The sequence below is a fragment of the Bombina bombina genome, chromosome 4, assembly GCF_027579735.1.
Source record: "Bombina bombina isolate aBomBom1 chromosome 4, aBomBom1.pri, whole genome shotgun sequence".
Lineage (NCBI taxonomy): Eukaryota > Metazoa > Chordata > Amphibia > Anura > Bombinatoridae > Bombina > Bombina bombina.
Window position 1 is genome coordinate 708294249 of NC_069502.1, and position 22166 is coordinate 708316414.

Here is a 22166-nt window from a genome sequence, read left to right on the forward strand (position 1 = left end):
GATTGATACGAATTACATGGATCAAAAGATGCAATATACATTTGATAGATACGAATTACATGGATCAAAAGATGCTGTGAGCCTCACACACAGGCTGACAGGCAGGCAAATGCAATTAGATTTAAAAACAAAAAAAAAACACTGAAGTTCTAGCCCTAAAAAGGGCTTTTTGGGGTGCTGTCCTTACAGCAGAGATTAGATGAGTCCTTCAGGACTGTAGTGGACACTAAATACACTAGCCTAGCTATCAATTTCCCTATAAAATCACCAGCAGCAGCACTAACCCTCCTCTCACTAAGAATGCAGGATCGTAATGAATCTAAAATGGCTGCTGCCCAGGAGCTGGGAGGGTCTGGGAGGGAGTGTCTGCTGCCGATTGGTTCAAATGTGTCTGCAGACTGTGAGATACAGGGTCAAAGTTTCCTCAGTGATGACGAATAGGGGGCGGATCAAACATCGCATATGTTCGCCCACTGCGGCGAACGCGAACAAGCTAAGATCGCCGGGAACTGTTTACCGGCGAACTGTTCACAACATCACTATTGATAATCTGATTTACATGTTGGCAATAAGCATCTTCAGTTATTGTAATGCTTCTGAGTTATAAAAAAATAAATAGTTAATAACATGATAATATCCTATATGTAGTAACCTTTTAAATGGTGCAGTCCAGATCCTCTTTTTGTTACATCATATTGAATGTTTCTCTTGTTCAGATGCCTTTAAAGCACCACAGCGTTCAGTGGATAAATCTTTTCGACTCTCTGCGTCCGATGTCTTTAAAGGTGGGTGGTTATTGTTTATACCATACAATAAATGTGAATATGTGTAATATGTCGGTTTCTTGACAACAAGTCTATTTATTGTTTGTCAGATGACATCCCATTTATCAACTGCTTGCTTGTTTGTTTTTAAATGGGTTTCTTGATGAGTATGGTACTTAAATATTTGTTGATTAGTTTGTGCGTAGCATCTAGTCACATTAGTAGGCATTTTTGCATAGTCAGTTTTGATTTGACTCCTGTTACTGTCACTGTGCTATGACATGCATGTGGAGGTATCCCTTTGAGGTAGTGATATACATTTCTAATTTATTTAATTAGCCCATGTGAAAAAAAGAGCCACCTGCTCTCATCCTGTAAATGCATTAGGTAAGTGCAAGCCATAAAAATGATGTTACCTACCAACGAAAGGATCTTACCCCCTTATTGTAAAGAGGATGCCTGTCCCTTTTCTATATACATTTTCCGCTTGATTTAAATGTGTCCCCTTTCATTTTTAAACTGCTAGCTAGTAAGATCGGTCATACACATGTGTTTTTTTTTTGTTTTTTTTCCTTTAAACATTTATAAAAAAAAATAAACTCTTTCTCTCTTTTATGCGTATACTTTTTTGCGTTATTTTGCATATGCGTGTTATAGTTGTTCCATAAAAGTTTATGAAGAGGTTGCATAGTGATACTGCATGTATATAAGAGACAAATTATAGGAGTAGGGTTACATGCATTTTGGTTTACATGTTTAACTTGTTAAATTATAACTCTACAAACAGATCAAGGGACTGGATTTTGTGTGACTGGTAAAATTGAGGCTGGCTACGTTCAAATAGGTGATCGGTTACTTGCTCTTCCCCCGAACGACACCTGCACTGTGAAAGGTATGTATGTTTGCAGATGTGCAATGTGCTATCGAAGGATATCCTTTCTCATGTTTCTGATTACATTTCTCTATTTTGGATCAAGAAAAACCTCTGAAAGTCCTGTCTGCTCCTGAAACTGTAACAGTTTCTCAAAATGATACTGACTGTTAAATTACTATTTAAAAAAAAAACCCTGAAGCAGACTTCCTCACAGGTGATTGTGTTTCTGCAGATTAATGCACATATGCAATTGTGTGAGATATTTCACTTGCTTTGAGATAGTGAAGTATTTATTTCTCACGCTACCGGATGAATCCCATATTTCCTTATTACTCAGCATTGTATTATCTAACTGTCCCTTTACCCCTAATGTTCAAAAGGTAATGCTAGCAACTGAAATGTAAGTTTGTTTTATCTTGGATTGGTATCTAAATATAGCACCGCTAAAATTATGTTTATCATTTTGAAAGTTTGAGTTTTCATTTCTGTAAATGAATATCATGCATCATGTATCATAACAGAGAATCTAAAAATATGAGAAAGCAATTGTTTGCATTTTTTATTGATCTATATAATAATATTATTATATGTAGGTTAAATATATAATATAGATAATATTCATGTAATCTTATTTTAATATTCAAGTAACCTTATTTGTATTTACTGTTTCTTAAAATCTGTTGTGAATAAATGGATAGTGTATTCATACAAGCAGCTAGTAAGAGTTAATTGTATTTAATAATAAGGTTAAGGATAATTAGAGGATTTGTGGCATTGAAGCCAAGTGCTGAATTAAACACTATAGTATATCAAATTAATTTAAAGAAGAATAACACTTTACTAACATATATGCAAACAAACAAATTACCATGATTTGGATCATTAAAGAAATGGGTATGGGACTTCCATTGCTAATAAATCATAATACAAATGATTCAACTAAATTATTAAAAACAATAGGCTACAAAAATGGGGCTAGGTATCCTGGATAGGGTCCTAAAATTACAAGGGAGCAGTGAGAAGATGAGTGTGTGTGGTGTCGGCAATCATACAGAGCAAATGGTCTATGCGTTCAAAGGCGGCGTCCTGCCTGCGTACTGCTGGGATTGAACACAGACGGCCAATTTCTAACTGCTTCCCTGTAGCTTTACACACCAAACACACATACACAGTATTATCTCAATCCTCTTTATACATATTCATCGGAGATAAAGAGCATAACTATGTGGGAAACATTCCCTTCATTCACTCAAAGTCTAGTTGATTAAATTTAAGAAACAATGTATCACAGTGTATCACTACTAACGTAATTCCAAAATCACATATAAGGAGCTTGAAAGGTAATATTCATGGCCTTTCTGTATGTGTGTGTGTGAGTAAATTATCACAACACCAACGTGTCAGTTTCATATAAAACAGCCCCCAGAGAAGAAATAAATTGAAGTACAGTTAGTGAGCAAGCCGTGCTCCCACAGTATAGGACCCTCACACAGGCCACGAAACACCATTTCAAATGACCTGAGCTCTCTCTCACCCCCCCCCCCCCCATGGTAGGTTAATTTCTGATGCTGCCTCTTGATTTCATAGCTTTTCTATTGCCAATTCAGTGTTGACATTTTCAGAATAGGTTATGGTTTCATCAGGCAAAATAAGCTATGTCAAATGACTAAAAAAAGGGGAAGAAATTATTAGTAAACGATGTAATACTCTCCTGCAGATAAAATAGCTCAGTGTGAACACATACAGTATAAGGTGCAAACATTTTACAGTATTATGTCTCTCTTAACTGATTTTTATTAGGTAAATTTAGAGAGAATAACAACTAACTCTTAAAATTGTAATTATGCACACATGGAATAAGTCCATATATTGCTAACACTTTACTTTAAAGGGACATAAAACCATTGTTTTTCTTTTATGATTCAGACAGACCATATCATTAAAAAAAAAAAATTGTCTTATCCGATTTCTTTCTCATGGTATTCTTTGTAGAAGAGATACCTTGGTGCATAGCATGCACATCTCTTTAGCAGTTCATGGCAGGAAACATTGCTGCTCTCTGGTGCTCTTGAAAACATATAGAATTGTTAACAGTATTCTTGTAAATATTTATATAGTGCTTCTGTATTAGAATCATTTTATTCGGCAAGTATAAAAAAATACACAAGTGTCTATCATTGAAATATCTAATAAAAAGCAATACTAATTAAAGCACACAATTTTTATGAAATCCGGCATTTTATAAATCTGTGCAATAATGCAATCTGTGCAAATAAATGCAATAAAGTGCTATAGGTAAAAATAAATACAATCATAGCAAAGGTGTCAGTGTTGTAAAAAATATGTGAATATCATTGAAATAACTTTAAAAAACAAAAAGACACAATTTTGTGAAATATGCCATGAATATGTACAACAACCTGCAAAAATAGCCCAGGGAAAAACGCTGTTCAAGTGACGATTTGTCAAAGTTTTTTAATCTCTCAGCCAGTGGAGGCTCCTTCATATGATCACAACCGCACATGAGCCTCCTGGGAAAAAAAAAGAAAATACATTTTTTGGCTGAATAAATATAATTTCTCCAATAGCCCCCCTATTGGAAAAATTATATTTATTCTGCCAAAAAAGGTTCCAGTCTACTGTACAGTTTAATAATAATAAAAAATAATAATTTTATCTACCTCTCTACAGCACGTGCGGTAGAGAGGTAAAGCCTGCTATATCCCTTTGCACATTTTTTTTATGTGCCTGCCAGTGTTCCCTCTAAGGCCAGTTTTGTGTGCGGCCCAGTAGTGAAGCAGTTAATAAAAGAACCATACCTTACAGTCTGCATTGTGCAGTGTTTGGTAACTGCAGGGTGTGGTTACCTAATTAACTGTTTCACTGCTGGGCCGCACACAAAACTGGCCTTAGAGGGAACACTGGTGCCTGCTGCTCCGCCCATAACAGAGCCTATACCTTTGCTAATAGCACAATTTTCAGTGTGCGGTTGGGTCATTTCTGTGGGCGGGCAGCAGGGGGAGCTCCCAAGGCTAGGAACTAACTACAAGTCCCATAATGCATAGCCATTACTTAGCCGATGAGAGAGCGGTCTGGTGATCAGGGGAGGAGGGGCTGCAGACTTGCGTGTGTGTGGAACAAACACTGGCACTGCTAATCAAGGTATGTCTCTATAATACTTTATCATCATATCTACTTAGGCAAAAATTCACTCCAGATCTTATTACAGCATAAAGATAGAGTGTAGACTGCAACAGCAGCAGCCAGCAAGTAAAGCAGTTCAGTGTAGCCGATCAGGGAGAATTACAGCAGTGAAGATTTCTAAGATGGAAAACGTTTTTACTACATTTGTGTTATGTAGATTCTTTACTGATAAAAAACGATTTTTTTTTAATTTTACATCTGTAGTCTAGGACTACAGATATAAAATAAAATAAAAAATCGTTATGCATCAGTAAAGAATATACATAACACATGTAGTAAAAACGTTTTCCATCTTAGAAATCTTCACTGCTGTAATTCTTAAATGTTATACACCACTGCCACCTGCTGGCTGCAAGTAATATAGCAAGCACTATAATATGATTGTGTGTGAGGGTAATGTACAGTATATATATATATATATATATATATATATATATATATATATATATATATATATGTGTGTGTGTGTGTGTTGTGGAAAAAAAAACTAGGCTGATATTTTACCACATAGGTATTTAATAAATTGTTGGTGTGATACATTTTGTAATATATATATATATATATATATATATATATATATATATATATATACATATATATATATTATTTTTTAATATACAGTGTGTGTGTAATATATATATATATATATATATCTATTTTACATAACTGGTCCGTGAACCCCCATTTGAATAACCCACAAGCCGCCACTGCTCTCAGCCTTGGCCTGTGATGAGAGGAAATACAATTAAGTGACCAGGATGAGCCACTCTTTCTTTTATTCTTAATAGATAAACATTCATGAGAGAAGGAAGCTGACAGCCAACAATTTTATCTGCAGATCTCACAATTCAGTGTAATTTCTCTATTGATTGCAAAGTAGCAGAACCAAACCAGACAGAAATGGAAGAGGATAAATCCAATTCAATAATAGCTGAATAGAAGTGAACTAGCATTTCTTCAGAGAAACCACATTTCTTAAGGTGCCTTAAAAGTACATTTGTTGCTGAGACTTCTTAGTTATCATGGTGATATTACTATTTCTTTTAATATCCTGTTGGAGCACAGTCTCCAGAAAGTCATAGGACTTGGCACTGTACAAGCCTTGGTTTTCAATGGAGAAATCAAGAACCCTTTCCTTGGTCTTATGAATGTTCATCTCTAAGTTTTTAAAGGGACATAAAGCAAGTTGGGATAGAGACAAAATATAATATGTACTTTAATTACTTTACCTGCAAATTTATACTGCAGTGCCTCGCCATTAATCCTTTCTTTTAAGTTTCTCAATTGTACAGCTCCAACCCCCCACACATTTCCTTCTATCGCTACATCTATTTCCACCTTTGCTGTTGGTAGAATTCAGAACTGCACAGTCATTATCTGCTGGATCATGCCTAGAATCAAATAAGCAGCTGTGAAATACAAGGCATGTGTTTCTGATGCTAAACACTTATAAGGGGGGTGGATCAGACTACTCCAGACAGTATGGCTATGTCAGTCATTTTGCTTATGTTTGAAAATTATTTTAAAATACTTGCCAACAATTTTGTAAAAAAAACATTTTAATGCAAAGATTTTTTACGTAATTAGTCCTTTTAGGATATGCACAGATCTCAACATGTTTTCTTTCATGTAATTAGCAAGAGTCCATGAGCTAGTGACGTATGGGATATACATTCCTACCAGGAGGGGCAAAGTTTCCCAAACCTCAAAATGCCTATAAATACACCCCTCACCACACCCACAAATCAGTTTTACAAACTTTGCCTCCTATGGAGGTGGTGAAGTAAGTTTGTGCTAGATTCTACGTTGATATGCGCTCCGCAGCAGGTTGGAGCCCTGTTTTCCTCTCAGCGTGCAGTGAATGTCAGAGGGATGTGAGGAGAGTATTGCCTATTTGAATTCAATGATCTCCTTCTACGGGGTCTATTTCATAGGTTCTCTGTTATCGGTCGTAGAGATTCATCTCTTACCTCCCTTTTCAGATCGACGATATACTCTTATATATACCATTACCTCTACTGATTCTCGTTTCAGTACTGGTTTGGCTTTCTACTACATGTAGATGAGTGTCCTGGGTTAAGTAAGTCTTATTTTCTGTGACACTCTAAGCTATGGTTGGGCACTTTTATATAAAGTTCTAAATATATGTATTCAAACATTTATTTGCCTTGACTCAGGATGTTCAACGTTCCTTATTTCAGACAGTCAGTTTCATATTTGGGATAATTCATTTGAATAATCAATTTTTTTCTTACCTTAAAATTTGACTTTTTTTCCTGTGGGCTGTTAGGCTCGCGGGGGCTGAAAATGCTTCATTTTATTGTGTCACTCTTGGCGCGGACTTTTTTGGCGCAAAATTTTTTTTTTCTGTTTCCGGCATCATACGTGTCGCCGGAAGTTGCCTCATTTTTGACGTTTTTTTGCGCCAAAAGTGTCTGCGTTCCGGATGTGGCGTCATTTTTGGCGCCAAAAGCATTTAGGCGCCAAATAATGTGGGCGTCTTTTTTGGCGCTAAAAAATATGGGCGTCACTATTGTCTCCACATTATTTAAGTCTCATTATTTATTGCTTCTGGTTGCTAGAAGCTTGTTCACTGGCATTTTTTCCCATTCCTGAAACTGTCATTTAAGGAATTTGATAAATTTTGCTTTATATGTTGTTTTTTCTATTACATATTGCAAGATGTCCCAGATTGACACTGAGTCAGAAGATACTTCTGGAAAAACGCTGCCTGGTGCTGGATCTACCAAAGTTAAGTGTATCTGTTGTAAACTTGTGGTATCTGTTCCTCCAGCTGTTGTTTGTAATGAATGTCATGACAAACTTGTTAATGCAGATAATATTTCCTTTAGTAATGTTACATTACCTGTTGCTGTTCCATCAACATCTAATACTCAGAGTGTTCCTGTTAACATAAGAGATTTTGTTTCTAAATCCATTAAGAAGGCTATGTCTGTTATTCCCCCTTCTAGTAAACGTAAAAGGTCTTTTAAAACTTCTCATTTTTCAGATGAATTTTTAAATGAACATCATCATTCTGATTCTGATAGTGGTTCCTCTGGTTCAGAGGATTCTGTCTCAGAGGTTGATGCTGATAAATCTTCATATTTGTTCAAAATGGAATTTATTCGTTCTTTACTTAAAGAGGTCTTAATTGCATTAGAAATAGAGGATTCTGGTCCTCCTGATACTAAATCTAAAGTTTAAATAAGGTTTTTAAATCTCCTGTAGTTATTCCAGAAATTTTTTCTGTCCCTGATGCTATTTCTGAAGTAATCTCCAGGGAATGGAATAATTTGGGTAATTCATTTACTCCTTCTAAACGTTTTAAGCAATTATATCCTGTGCCATCTGACAGATTAGAATTTTGGGACAAAATCCCTAAGGTTGATGGGGCTGTCTCTACTCTTGATAAACGTACTACTATTCCTATGGCAGATAGTACTTCCTTTAAGGATCCTTTAGATAGGAAGATTGAATCCTTTCTATGAAAAGCTTACTTATGTTCAGGTAATCTTCTTAGACCTGCTATATCTTTAGCGGATGTTGCTGCAGCTTCAACTTTTTGGTTAGAAGCTTTAGCGCAACAAGTAACAGATCATAATTCTCATAGCATTATTAATCTTCTTCAACATGCTAATAACTTTATTTGTGATGCCATCTTTGATATCATTAGAGTTGATGTCAGGTATATGTCTCTAGCTATTTTAGCTAGAAGAGCTTTATGGCTTAAAACTTGGAATGCTGATATGTCTTATAAGTCAACTTTGCTTTCCCTTTATTTCCAGGGTAATAAATTATTTGGTTCTCAGTTGGATTCTATTATCTCAACTGTTACTGGAGGGAAAGGAACTTTTTTACCACAGGATAAAAGATCTAAAGGTAAATTTAGGTCTAATAATCGTTTTCGTTCCTTTCGTCACAATAAGGAACAAAAGCCTGATCCTTCACCCACAGGAGCGGTATCAGTTTGGAAAGCATCTCCAGTCTGGAATAAATCCAAGCCTTTTAGAAAACCAAAGCCAGCTCCCAAGTCCACATGAAGGTGCGGCCCTCATTCCAGCCCAGCTGGTAGGGGGCAGATTACGATTTTTCAAAGAAATTTGGATCAATTCAATTCACAATCTTTGGATTCAAAACATTGTTTCAGAAGGGTACAGAATTGGCTTCAAAATAAGGCCTCCTGCAAAGAGATTTTTTCTTTCCCATGTCCCAGTAAATCCAGCGAAGGCTCAAGCATTTCTGAAATGTGTTTCAGATCTAGAGTTGGCTGGAGTAATTATGCCGGTTCCAGTTCTGGAACAGGGGCTGGGGTTTTATTCAAATCTCTTCATTGTACCAAAGAAGGAGAATTCCTTCAGACCAGTTCTGGATCTAAAAATATTGAATCGTTATGTAAGGATACCAACATTCAAAATGGTAACTATAAGGACTATCCTGCCTTTTGTTCAGCAAGGACATTATATGTCCACAATAGATTTACAGGATGCATATCTGCATATTCCGATTCATCCAGATCACTATCAGTTTCTGAGATTCTCTTTCCTAGACGAGCATTACCAGTTTGTGGCTCTGCCGTTTAGCCTAGCAACAGCTCCAAGGATTTTTACAAAGGTTCTCTGTGCCCTTCTGTCTGTAATCAGAGAACAGGGTATTGTGGTATTTCCTTATTTGGACGATATCTTGGTACTTGCTCAGTCTTCACATTTAGCAGAATCTCATACGAATCGTCTTGTGTTGTTTCTTCAAGATCATGGTTGGAGGATCAATTTACCGAAAAGTTCATTGATTCCTCAAACAAGGGTTACCTTTTTAGGTTTCCAGATAGATACAGTGTCCATGACTCTGTCTCTGACAGACAAGAGACGTCTAAAATTGATCTCAGCTTGTCGAAACCTTCAATCACAATCATTCCCTTCGGTAGCCTTATGCATGGAAATTCTAGGTCTTATGACTGCTGCATCGTATGCGATCCCCTTTGCTCGTTTTCACATGCGACCTCTTCAGCTCTGTATGCTGAACCAGTGGTGCAGGGATTACACAAAGATATCTCAATTAATATCTTTAAAACCGATTGTACGACACACTCTGACGTGGTGGACAGATCACCATCGTTTAGTTCAGGGGGCTTCTTTTGTTCTTCCGACCTGGACTGTAATTTCAACAGATGCAAGTCTGACAGGTTGGGGAGCTGTTTGGGGGTCTCTGACAGCACAAGGGGTTTGGGAATCTCAGGAGGTGAGATTACCAATCAATATTTTGGAACTCCGTGCAATTTTCAGAGCTCTTCAGTCTTGGCCTCTTCTAAAGAGAGAATCGTTCATTTGTTTTCAGACAGACAATGTCACAACTGTGGCATACATCAATCATCAAGGAGGGACTCACAGTCCTCTGGCCATGAAAGAAGTATCTCGAATTCTGGTATGGGCGGAATCCAGCTCCTGTCTAGTTTCTGCGGTTCATATCCCAGGTATAGACAATTGGGAAGCGGATTATCTCAGTCGACAAACGTTACATCCGGGCGAATGGTCTCTTCACCCAGAGGTATTTCTTCAGATTGTTCAAATGTGGCATCTTGGTTGAAATCTTTAATTCATCATGCTTATGTCGAGTCGGGTAAAACTCCGCCTCAAAGGATTACAGCTCATTCTACTAGGTCAGTTTCTACTTCCTGGGTGTTTAGGAATGAAGCTTCGGTTGATCAGATTTGCAAAGCAGCAACTTTGCATACTTTTACTAAATTCTACCATTTTGATGTGTTTTCTTCTTCTGAAGCAGTTTTTGGTAGAAAAGTACTTCAGGCAGCTGTTTCAGTTTGATTCTTCTGCTTATAATTTCAGTTTTTTTCATTATAAGATTTAAACTTTATTTTGGGTGTGGATTATTTTCAGCGGAATTGGCTGTCTTTATTTTATCCCTCCCTCTCTAGTGACTCTTGCGTGGAAGATCCACATCTTGGGTAGTCATTATCCCATACGTCACTAGCTCATGGACTCTTGCTAATTACATGAAAGAAAATATAATTTATGTAAGAACTTACCTGATAAATTAATTTCTTTCATATTAGCAAGAGTCCATGAGGCCCACCCTTTTTTGTGGTGGTTTTGATTTTTTTGTATAAAGCACAATTATTCCAATTCCTTATTTTTTATGCTTTCGCACTTTTTTCTTATCGCCCCACTTCTTGGCTATACGTTAAACTGATTTGTGGGTGTGGTGAGGGGTGTATTTCTAGGCATTTTGAGGTTTGGGAAACTTTGCCCCTCCTGGTAGGAATGTATATCCCATACGTCACTAGCTCATGGACTCTTGCTAATATGAAAGAAATGAATTTATCAGGTAAGTTCTTACATAAATTATGTTTTTAAAGACCCTTTAGATAGGAAACTTGAATCCTATCTAAGGAAAGCCTATTTATATTCTGGTCATCTGCCATTTCTTTGGCTGATGTTGCAGCTGCATCAACTTTTTGGTTGGAAAGTTTAGTGCAACAGGAAATGGATCCCGATTTGTCTAGCATTGTTCGCTTGCTTCAACATGCTAATCATTTTAACTGTGATGCCATTTTTGATATCACCAAAATTGATGTTAAGTCTATGTCTTTAGCTATTTTAGCTAGAAGAGCTTTGTGGCTTAAATATTGGAATGCTGATATGGTATCTAAGTCTTTGATTACTATCTCTTTCTTTCCAAGGTAATAAGTTATTTGGGTCTCAGTTGGATTAGATTATTTCAACTGTCACTGGGGGGGAAGGGAGTTTTTTTGCCTCAGGATAAAAAACCTAAGGGTAAATCTAAAGCTTCTAACCATTATCGTTCCTTTCAACAAAATAAGGAACAGAAACCTAATTTTTCCCCCAAAGAATCTGGTTCCAATTGGAAACCTTCTTCAAGTTGGAATAAATCCAAGCCGTTTAAGAAACCAAAGCCAGCCCCCAAGTCTGCATGAAGGTGCGGTCCTCAATCCAGCTCAGCTGGTAGGGGGCAGATTAAGATTTTTCAAAGATATTTGGGCAAATTTTGTCCAAAATCAATGGATTCAGAGTATTGTCTCTCAAGGGTTTTTTCTCTCATGCATTCTAGCAATCCAGTAAAGGCTCAAGCTTTTCTGAAGTGTGTTTCAGACCTGGAGCTTTCAGGGGTAATCATACGAGTTCCGTTTCAGGAACAGGATCTGGGGCTTTATTAAAATCTATTCATTGTCATAAAGAAAGAAAATTCATTCAGACCAGTTCTGGATCTAAAAATTTTGGATCGTTTTGTAAGAGTGCCAACTTTCAAAATGGTGACTATAAGGACTATTCTGCCTTTTGTTCAGCAAGGGCATTATATGTCCACAATAGATTTACAGGATGCATATCTTCATATTCCGATTCATCCAGATCACTATCAGTTTCTGAGATTCTTTTTTCTAGACAAGCATTACCAATTTGACGCTCTTTCATTTGGCCTAGCGATAGCTCCAAGAATCTTTTCAAAGGTTCTCGGTGCCCTACTCTTTGTAATCAGAGAACGGGGTATGGCAGTGTTTCCTTATTTGGACAATATCTTGGTACTAGCTCAGTCTTTACATTCTGCCGAATCTCACACAAATCAACTAGTGTTGTTTCTTCAAATACATGGTTGGAGGATCAATTTACCAAAAAAATTTTTGATTCCTCAGACAAGGGTCACCTTTTTAGGTTTTCAGATAGATTCAGTGTCCATGACTCTGTCTCTAACAGACAAGAGACAAATACAATTGGTTTCAGCTTGTTTGGCCCTTCAGTCTCAGTCATTCCCTTCAGTAGCTATGTGCATGGAAGTTTTAGATCTCATGACTGCAGCATTGGACGCGATCCCCTGTGCTCGTTTTCACATGAGACCTCTCCAGCTTTTTATGCTGAACCAATGGTGCAGGGATTATACAAGGATATCACAATTAATATCCTTAAATCCCAATGTTCGACTGTCTCTGACTTGGTGGTTAGATCACCATCGTATAGTTCAAGGGGCCTCTTTTGTTCGTCCAACCTGGACTGTGATTACAATAGATGCAAGTCTTTCAGGTTGGGGCGCTGTCTGAGGATCTGACAGCACAAGGGGTTTGGAAATCTCAAGAGGTGAGATTACCAATCAATATTTTGGAACTCCGTGCTATTTTCAGGGCTCTTCAGGTTTGGCCTCTGTTGAAGAGAGAACCGTTCATTTGTTTTCAGACAGACAATATCACAACTGTGACATATGTCAATCATCAGGGTGGGACTCACAGTCCCCAAGCTATGAAAGAAGTATCTCGGATACTTGTTTGGGCGGAATCCAGCTCCTGTCTAATTTCTGTGGTTCATATCCCAGGTGTAGACAATTGGGAAGTGGATTATCTCAGCCGTCAGACTTTACATCCAGGGGAGTGGTCGCTCCATCCAGATGTATTTTCTTTTTTTTTCAGTTGTGGGGTCTTCCAGAAATAGATCTGATGGCTTCCCATCTAAACAAGAAACTACCCAGGTACCTGTCCAGGTCCAGGGATTCTCAGGCGGAAGCGGTGGATGCGTTGGCAGTTCCTTGGTGTTACCAACCTGCTTATATCTTTCCGCCTCTGGTTATTCTTCCAAGAGTGATTTCCAAAATCATCATGGAACAATCGTTTGTGTTGCTGGTTGCTCCAGCATGGCCTCACAGGTTCTGGTATGTGGATCTTATACGGATGTCCAGTTGCCAACCTTGGCCACTTCCATTAAGGCCAGACCTTCTGTCTCAAGGTCCGTTTTTTTATCAGGATCTCAAATCATTAAATATGAAGGTATGGAAATTGAACATGAAACAGGCTCGTAAATCTGTTTCTAGGAAGATTTATTATCGAGTTTGGAAGACTTATATTTCATGGTGTTTTCATCAATTCTCCTGGCATTCTTTTAGAATTCCTAGAATTTTACAGTTTCTTCAGGATGGTTTGGATAAGGTTTTTTTTGCAAGTTCCTTGAAGGGACAAATCTCTGCTCTTTCTGTTTTATTTCACTGAAAAATTGCTAAGCTTCCTGATATTCACTGTTTTGTTCAGGCTTTGGTTCGTATCAAGCCTGTTATTAAATCAATCTCTCCTCCTTGGAGTCTTAATTTGGTTTTGAAGGTTTTACAGGCTCCTCCTTTTGAGCCTATGCATTCTTTGGACATTAAACTACTTTCTTGGAAAGTGTTGTTCCTTTTAGCCATCTCTTCTGCTAGAGGAGTTTCTGAATTATCTGCTCTTTCTTGTGAATCTTCTTTTCTGATTTTCCATCAGGATAAGGCGGTTTTGCGTATTTCATTTAAATTCTTACCTAAGGTTGTGAATTCTAACAATATTAATAGAGAAATTGTTGTCCCTTCTTTATGTCCTAATCCTAAGAATTCTTTGGAGAGATTGTTACATTCTTTGGATGTGGTAAGAGCTTTGAAATATTATGTTGAAGCTACTAAAGATTTCAGGAAGATGTCTGGTCTATTTGTTATCTTTTCTGGTTCTAGGAAAGGTCAGAAGGCTTCTGCCATTTCCTTGGCATCTTGGTTAAAGCTTTTGATTCATCAGGCTTATTTTAAGTCGGGTCAGGACCCCCCTCAGAGAATTACAGCTTATTCTACTAGATCAGTCTCCACTTTGTGGGCTTTTAAGAATGAAGCTTCAGTTGATCAGATTTGCAAAGCAGCAACTTGGTTTTCTTTGCATACATTTACTAAATTCTACCGTTTTGATGTATTTGCTTCTTCGGAAGCAGTTTTTGGTAGAAAAGTTCTTCAGGCAGCTGTTTCAGTTTAATTCCTCTGCTTATGTTTTAAGTTTTTTTTCTTTCTTTTATGAGAAAAACTTATTCTTTTGGTTGTGGATTTAATTTTTTAGTGGGAAATGGCGGTTTTTATTGTATCCCCTCCCTCTCTAGTTAATCTTGTGTGGAGTTCCACATCTTGAGTATTACTATCCCATACATCACTAGCTCATGGACTCTTGCCAATTACATGAAAGAAAACATAATTTGTGTAAGAACTTACCTGATAAATTAATTTCTTTCATATTGGCAAGAGTCCATGAGACCCACTCTTTTTATGGTGGTTGTTTTTTTGTATAAAGCACAATTATTTCCAAATTCCTTTGTTGATGCTTTCTACTCCTTTCTTTATCAGCCACTACTTGGCTATTTGTTAAACTGAATTGTGGGTGTGGTGAGGGGTGTATTTATAGGCATTTTGAGGTTTGGGAAACTTTGCCCCTCCTGGTAGGATTGTATATCCCATACGTCACTAGCTCATGGACTCTTGCCAATATGAAAGAAATTAATTTATCAGGTAAGTTCTTGCATAAATTATGTTTTCATTTATTTTCTCCCCTTTACCCGTCTCTTTGTAGTAGTTTTCCTAATTCCTTCAGATGGACGACTTACATCACTGTTTGTCTTCCTCTCCTCCATCTTCTTTTTTTTAAATTAAATATTAATAATTTTTCATTCTAATAATTTTATTCCACCTGAATTCCAGTAATGGCCATCTAGCAGATCAGCCATATCCCACCAGTATTATAGTAATTGCCAGAAATATCAGTTGTGGTTATCTCACATTCATATTGAGAGCTTTCTAATATAAACTGCTTCTCTGCAGCTCAAAAGTTGGCAATCAGCCTTCATCTGCCATTTGGAAGTATTCTCTCAGTTCTGTCATTTAATTAGTTAATTCCAAACAATATTTCTTAAAAATGTGTAAATATATACATAATGTAAACTTAGCTATGGTTATACTAGTTTTGTACAGTATGTGTATGTATGTGTATTATGTGTATGTATGTATATATATATATATATATATATATATATATATATATATATGTGTGTGTGTATCAGGGACGTGCACTCATAGGAGGCAGGGGAGGAAGTGCCTACCCTGCCATATGTGGCCAAAGCTTAATTAAATTTTAATTAAAACAAAAAAAAGTCCAAAAATTTTTTTTTCCCCCCCCATGTAATGCTATGGAGAGGCAGGTACAGGAATGCTTCTCACCATTGCAGTACATGGGTCAAAGGAAAAGCTGTGCTGCAGCGCCACCTGTGTTCTGGCAATATATTAGCAGCAGAAATTGGTACCAATAGGAGGCATCCCTCTTGATGCCTCCTAGCAAGTGAAGGATATATAGATTAATCAGAAGGATATATAGATTAATCAGAAGGATATATAGATTAATCAGAAGGAGGATGCAGTGAGCAGGTTCATGTGACACAACTGGAAGCTGAGGTAACCTAAGAACAGATGACACCAAGCAGAAGAGTAAAGTAGTATTCTACATCTCTTGTGATTCACAAATTGTGTTCAGATACAGCTCATTAACAGGGGGGGACAGTAAGTGAGCATAACCCAATACTGACAGGAAGTCAAAGGGTCAATTCAAATTTAAATCCATAATTTAAAACCCAGAGTTTGAAGTTAAGTGTGCAGTGTCCACATTATTTAAATTAAAGTTTTTGACATTGAATATTGCTAAGCCTCCCTTTTTCATGGTTATTTTATTTAATTTGGTACAAACTCCATATATGTTATGTCTGTTCAGTCAGAGGATGCAGTATCTATTTTTATTTTTCTCTGTGTCTCCATTTATTTAAAGACTGCTGTTAACTTGTAATTCACAAATCAATTGAAAGCTGTTGCATTGTGTTTTTAACCCCTTAAGGACCACAGCACTTTTCCATTTTCTGTCTGTTTGGGACCAAGACTATTTTTACATTTCTGCAGTGTTTGTGTTTAGCTGTAATTTTCCTCTTACTCATTTACTGTACCCACACATATGATATACCGTTTTTCTCGCCATTAAATGGACTTTCTAAAGATACCATTAAGATAAAGATACCCCTCTCTGCCTTATTATGCGCCATATTGGGTACTGGCAGCTGTCTGCCAGTACCCAGTTTGAAATCAAATATGTTTTTTATAAAATGTTGTTATTTTATTATTTTTTTTAAAAAATTCTGTAGTGTAGCTGCCCCCCTCAACCCCCAACCTCCCACCCTCCCAGATCGTTAAAATGTGTAATGTTTCCACCCTCTCTCCAACCGAGTACCACCTTACAGTTGTTCCATAGTGTAGGGTTCCCACCCGCCCGCACGCGCACTCGATCCCGCCCCCCTTCCCCACCGATGGCCACCCACCCGCCTCCCTGTATCAGCTCCCACCCACCAACAAACATGGCCATTGATTGCCGATGCAGAGAGGGCCACAGGGTGGCTCTCTCTGCATCGGACGGCTAAAAAATGTTATATATTGAGGCATCACTGCTATAAAATAAAAGCAGTTGGAAGTGATCAGGATCGCTTCCACTGCTTTCAAAGACCGACGTACGGGGTACATCCTTGGTCATTAACTGCATTTTTTTTGCAGGACGTACCCCATACGTCGTTGGTCGTTAAGGGGTTAATATGTGCTGCTTTTATACAAGTTTATATTAATAAAAGGAGATAATGAGTCATTTAAAAAAATATATGTAATTATTGCAGTTGTTTAATGTTTTTAGAAATAATGCCACTGTAAAGTAACTGGTTAAACACATAGTCAAAGGGAGACATTTAAAATTAAACTTTCATGATTGAGGTAGAGCATGCTATTTTAATAAACTTTTCTAGTTATTTATATTTTGAGAATTAGCATCAACTGTTGCTGGCCCTATGTCAGCAAATCAAATTAGTTTTTGAAAGGAACATGAAAGTCATAATTACATTTTCAGATAGAAATTGCACACAAAATAAGTAAACTTTCTATTTTACTTTTATTATTATGTACTTCATTCTTTTGGTATCCTTTGGTGTCCTTTGTTGAAGAGCATACCTAAGTGGGATGTGCACGTGCGTTTCTTGAACACCATATTGCAAGCAGCTGTGTTGGCAGTATTGATAACTTGTCCTTTGTGTAAAACTTGTAGGGTAAATTATTTCTATTTTTACAATACAGTAGTGAGTAGAGAAGAGATTGTGTATCATTCTAATTGCTTAGTAACTGGCACTGTGCCACAGAATTGTGTGTGTGTGGGTGTCAGTGAGCAGAGTATGTGTGCTTTATTCTCCAGGTAATCAATACATTTCCGATGAGCTGGTGCTTTAGTGCAGTGTTTCTCAACAATGGTCCTCAAGTACCCCCAACAGGCCAGGTTTTCATTACAGCTGAATCAGTGCACAGGTGAAGTAATCAGCTGATCAGTAACTCAGTGGTTACTAACTTGCTCTCACCCATCACCTGATTATGTCACCTGTGCACTGGTTCAGCTATCATTTAAACCTGCCCTGTTGGGGGTACTTGTGGCCCTCTGTACATGTGTTTCTCTGGCGTATCATATCTAGTGCCTCACCAGCCTCTGACCTCACTGCACGTCATTGGTGTGTATGTATGTGTATATATATATATATATATATATATATATGTGTGTGTGTATATATATATATATATATATATATATATATATATATATATATACATACAGTATATATACATACATACACACACACACACACACACACACACACACATTATAGAGGTTTGTACCTTTTTAAAAAAATTCATGTTAGTGGTCCACGGGATTCAAAATTGTGAGTTTAGTCGTCCCTGAGGTCCAAAAGGTTGGTGGCCCTGCACTAAAGTATACATTTCTATTAAATAGTCTACAATAATGTCAAACTTTGACATTAAAAAACAGAAAATAAGAGGTAAAAAAAAAAAGATAATTCTCTGTACCAAAGTACAAGGAAATGTGGGAGTATTCTCTGGTATCTTCAAAGAGATGTTACATAATACCAGTAAAGTACAATGTGTATAGTCTGATTAAAATGAGACTGCTGTTTCATTTAACAATTTCATATAAATTCAACTGTGAACAATAAACAGATTATAGCGAAACTGAAATACATGTCAATTCAGTCCATCTTCTCAGAAGAAAAAAAAGTTTAAGTGGTTAATCATCCCTGCAAAGCCTTAGAAAGGTGACAATTAGCAAGAAATGCTGTGCTATTGTAAGATGAATATAGAGAGAATTTGTAGCCTGTGATGCAAGACTATAAATAGAGATCTCCCAGTACCACTATGGTTTCCAGATATCAAAGATGAGTTGCCCTTTCCAAGCATTGAATAAAATATCCAGGACTCAACCTGATGCTTTTGTTGTACCTACTTGTGCCCTAACAGGGCAGGAGATTAGTTTGCACCGTCTGGTTATGAATGTGACTGGTAGGGGAACAATAATGGTAATAGTTGCTAGCTCATGTGTGTGGGTTGCTGGTTAAGTGTAAAGTTTTATATAGGTGAGAAGAGAGACACAAAAAAGCCGGATTAAATAATAAACCTGCTCTGCACTGAAAGCAACATCTGCAGGGTATCAAAAACCAATTTTTAATAACCCCATATGAGATCTCTAAGACAGACAAGTACCTTCCTTTTTTTTTTTTTTTAAGCTAAACGATTTTATTCATTTAAATAGTTCTTGTCTTCAAGTGATCATTTTCAGATTCCTAGATAGTAGTCTAGAATTATTATGCCTCTCCATTCTCACCAGGTAGAATATTATGTTTAAGCTATGAATTAATGTATGGAGAAATTAGGTGTCTTCAGTGAAACATTGCACAAAATATAAGGAGCATACAAGGATATGATTGGATCTTGCCAGTACTATACATTCAGACCTACTTGGTTAGATAGATATACCATCAGCCTCTCCACCCTGCCCAATTTCCCCAAGCTCTGATGTTTTTATCCATGTCTGCAAACTTTCACTACGGTTCCCCCATCTTTCCATTCTTCAGTGGATGAGCTTTAAGGACCAGTCAATACAATACATTTGCATAATCAACAAATGCATGATAAAAAGACAATGCAGGAGCACTTAGTCTGAACTTCAAATAAGTAGTATATTTTTTTCTATCAAATTTCAAAGTTATGTCTATTTCCACACAAATGCATATACATATATTCTGTGAATTCTTGCACATGCTCAGTACGAGTTGGTGACTGAATAAGTGTAAATATAAAAAGACTGTGCACTTTTTGTTAATGGAAGTACATTAGAAAGTTGTTTAAATTTGCATGCTCAATCTAAATCATGAAAGTTTAATATTGACTTGAGTGCCCCTTTAATAGAATAGCAGAGCCATCGGAGTTACTAGTGAGGCTGGAGACATTGTTTGTAAATCTGACTGTCATATACACACATACTCTGTGGGGAAGATTTACAAACAGACTTTGTTTGTTTGCTGTTCTAGGTTAAGTGCTATGACAAAAAGGAAATAAGGAGCAATAGATTTTATTTTTTTAATGAAATGTGGGCAGTAAGCTTGATTACATGCGTCTCGGTTTTTATGTTATTCTATGGAAACCATACACTAAAGAATGGACATTCAGAAACTGTAGTGAATAATCTCCATAGAATATCATACAAACTGGGAAACCTATTAATTTCTAAATAAAAAAGTTTATATGTTTTTTACAATACACTGTTATTACTCAATCAAATTACATTTTGTAGACATTGGCCTGCCTTTATTATGGTTTAAAATCTGTATCTGTATCTTGCATTGACAAAAGCAAAGGTCACAAAAGTTTGGCAAAACAATTTTTAAAATATATATTGTACAATCACCTTTGTATGTTATATAATCTCTATTCTCTACATGGCAAGGTGACATAAGGGTTAAAAAAATATTGGTTTGCCTATTTAATTCCCAAAATATTTCTTGTGAGCGTAAACTATTTCTACTTGTATAGAATTTTGACATATTACAGACATATCAACAGTATCTGTGCAAATGATAATGTAAATTATGCTGAAAAATACAGAATTACAATTAGCCGGTCATGATTCTCTACCTTTTTGATGTACTTTAACATGCAATTTTATCTTCAAAAGAGATAAATCATGTTACAGTTCATCAAAAACAAATGAATAATGTGGGTGCTTGCTTGTAACTATTGGCTTAATACACCCACTTGTATTGTAATAAAATTACAAATTATAATGTGTCCCAAATCATAGAGCAAGGGAAATATATGGAAATTCCCAGAAACCAATTCCCAGGAAGACATATCTAATACTGAAACTGTAATGGCTAACCATTTTGTGTCAAACGCATACATGGTATCTACTCTCTAACCAATTTTCAAATATTAGGCATTTCCAATTTTCAATGAAATAGAAAAAAATTGTTTGCCTACAGTGGATGGATGCCTGCGATTTTGTGACTCATAACAGATCATCAAGTACCAATGCTGGCTCTAGCATTGGACCAGGTGGGATCCACAGGACTGAAGTAGCATTTAACAGGGGTGACCTGTAGGGAAAGTAGACTGTTGCTAACATTATTTTTTTAATATATTAGGGGTTCATCAGCTGGGTATCAGCATGGTATTGTGTGATATTTCAATTTGCTGACCACAAGCACTAAAAGTGCTCTCCTAGGTAACTTTATAAATGTAACTCTGAAGCAACACCCCCTCCTTATACTAGTTCTGTCCAGCCAGGAGGTGGCTCCATGCTCTAGATGCCTTTGAGAGTTTTTTCTGTGTGCAGTTTTTCCACCCCTATGTGTTAGTAGCACTGGCTTACCTTTTCCTATCCAGCGCAATTAGCATGTAGCAGTGAGTTCTTTGTCCAGAGATTCCTTGTGTGAGCTGCCATGTTTCTGTGACCTCATTAGAATCCAACGTCACATGGGCTTTGTCTGAGGGCGGCCCTGATTGTGCGCCACATGCAATTCAATCTAGCCTTGGTGTGGGCCTTTGACTGCTGCGCTCGGAGCTCGGGCCTGCCTGGAGTCTCTTCTTTCTCATGAATATTCGTTGGCACCCTACTATGTGATTTTATCACTGCAGGGTATTGCAGTCTAAGTTTGTTCTGGAGGTTGTGGTTTTAAAATGCTATATATGTTATACAGACCATTTACTCCTTATGAAACCTGTAACTCCTCAATCTGCCTCTGACATGGCTGTGAGGTATGTTTTTTTTAAGAGAGAGTTTTTTGAGATTGTGTTTTTTTATGGTGAGTTCTGTATTTTTAGTACTACTGTTATGTTTTTTACTAGTCATGAATGTTAGCCTAAGCCAAGCTTTTCCCTTTGTGTTAACCCTTGCTTGCAAGACAAGAAATCGTGTAAAGTCTTTATTGGACAAATTTATTAGGCATGTGCATTTGGATCATTTGTAATGATCTGAATGCGGAAGAATGCAACATTTAGCTTTTTTCTGAGTCGGATTCCATGTTTTGAAAGTACAACACACTAAGATCTGGATTTGCACAGATCTTAGTGGGTTGCAATTTCACAAGAAGGTATCGGGCTCCGAAAAGAGGTGAATGCCG

General features: G+C 37.0%; 1 protein-coding gene across 1 annotated transcript in view; it reads left to right on the top strand.

Moving 5' to 3' along the window:
* Positions 1-22166, top strand: part of HBS1L (HBS1 like translational GTPase) — a 510596-nt gene that overhangs the window by 407944 nt on the left and 80486 nt on the right. The window contains exons 12-13 of the mRNA XM_053710900.1: positions 717-785; positions 1552-1656. Coding sequence (XP_053566875.1) covers positions 717-785; positions 1552-1656 — 174 coding nt within the window. The remainder of the gene's footprint in view (positions 1-716; positions 786-1551; positions 1657-22166) is intronic.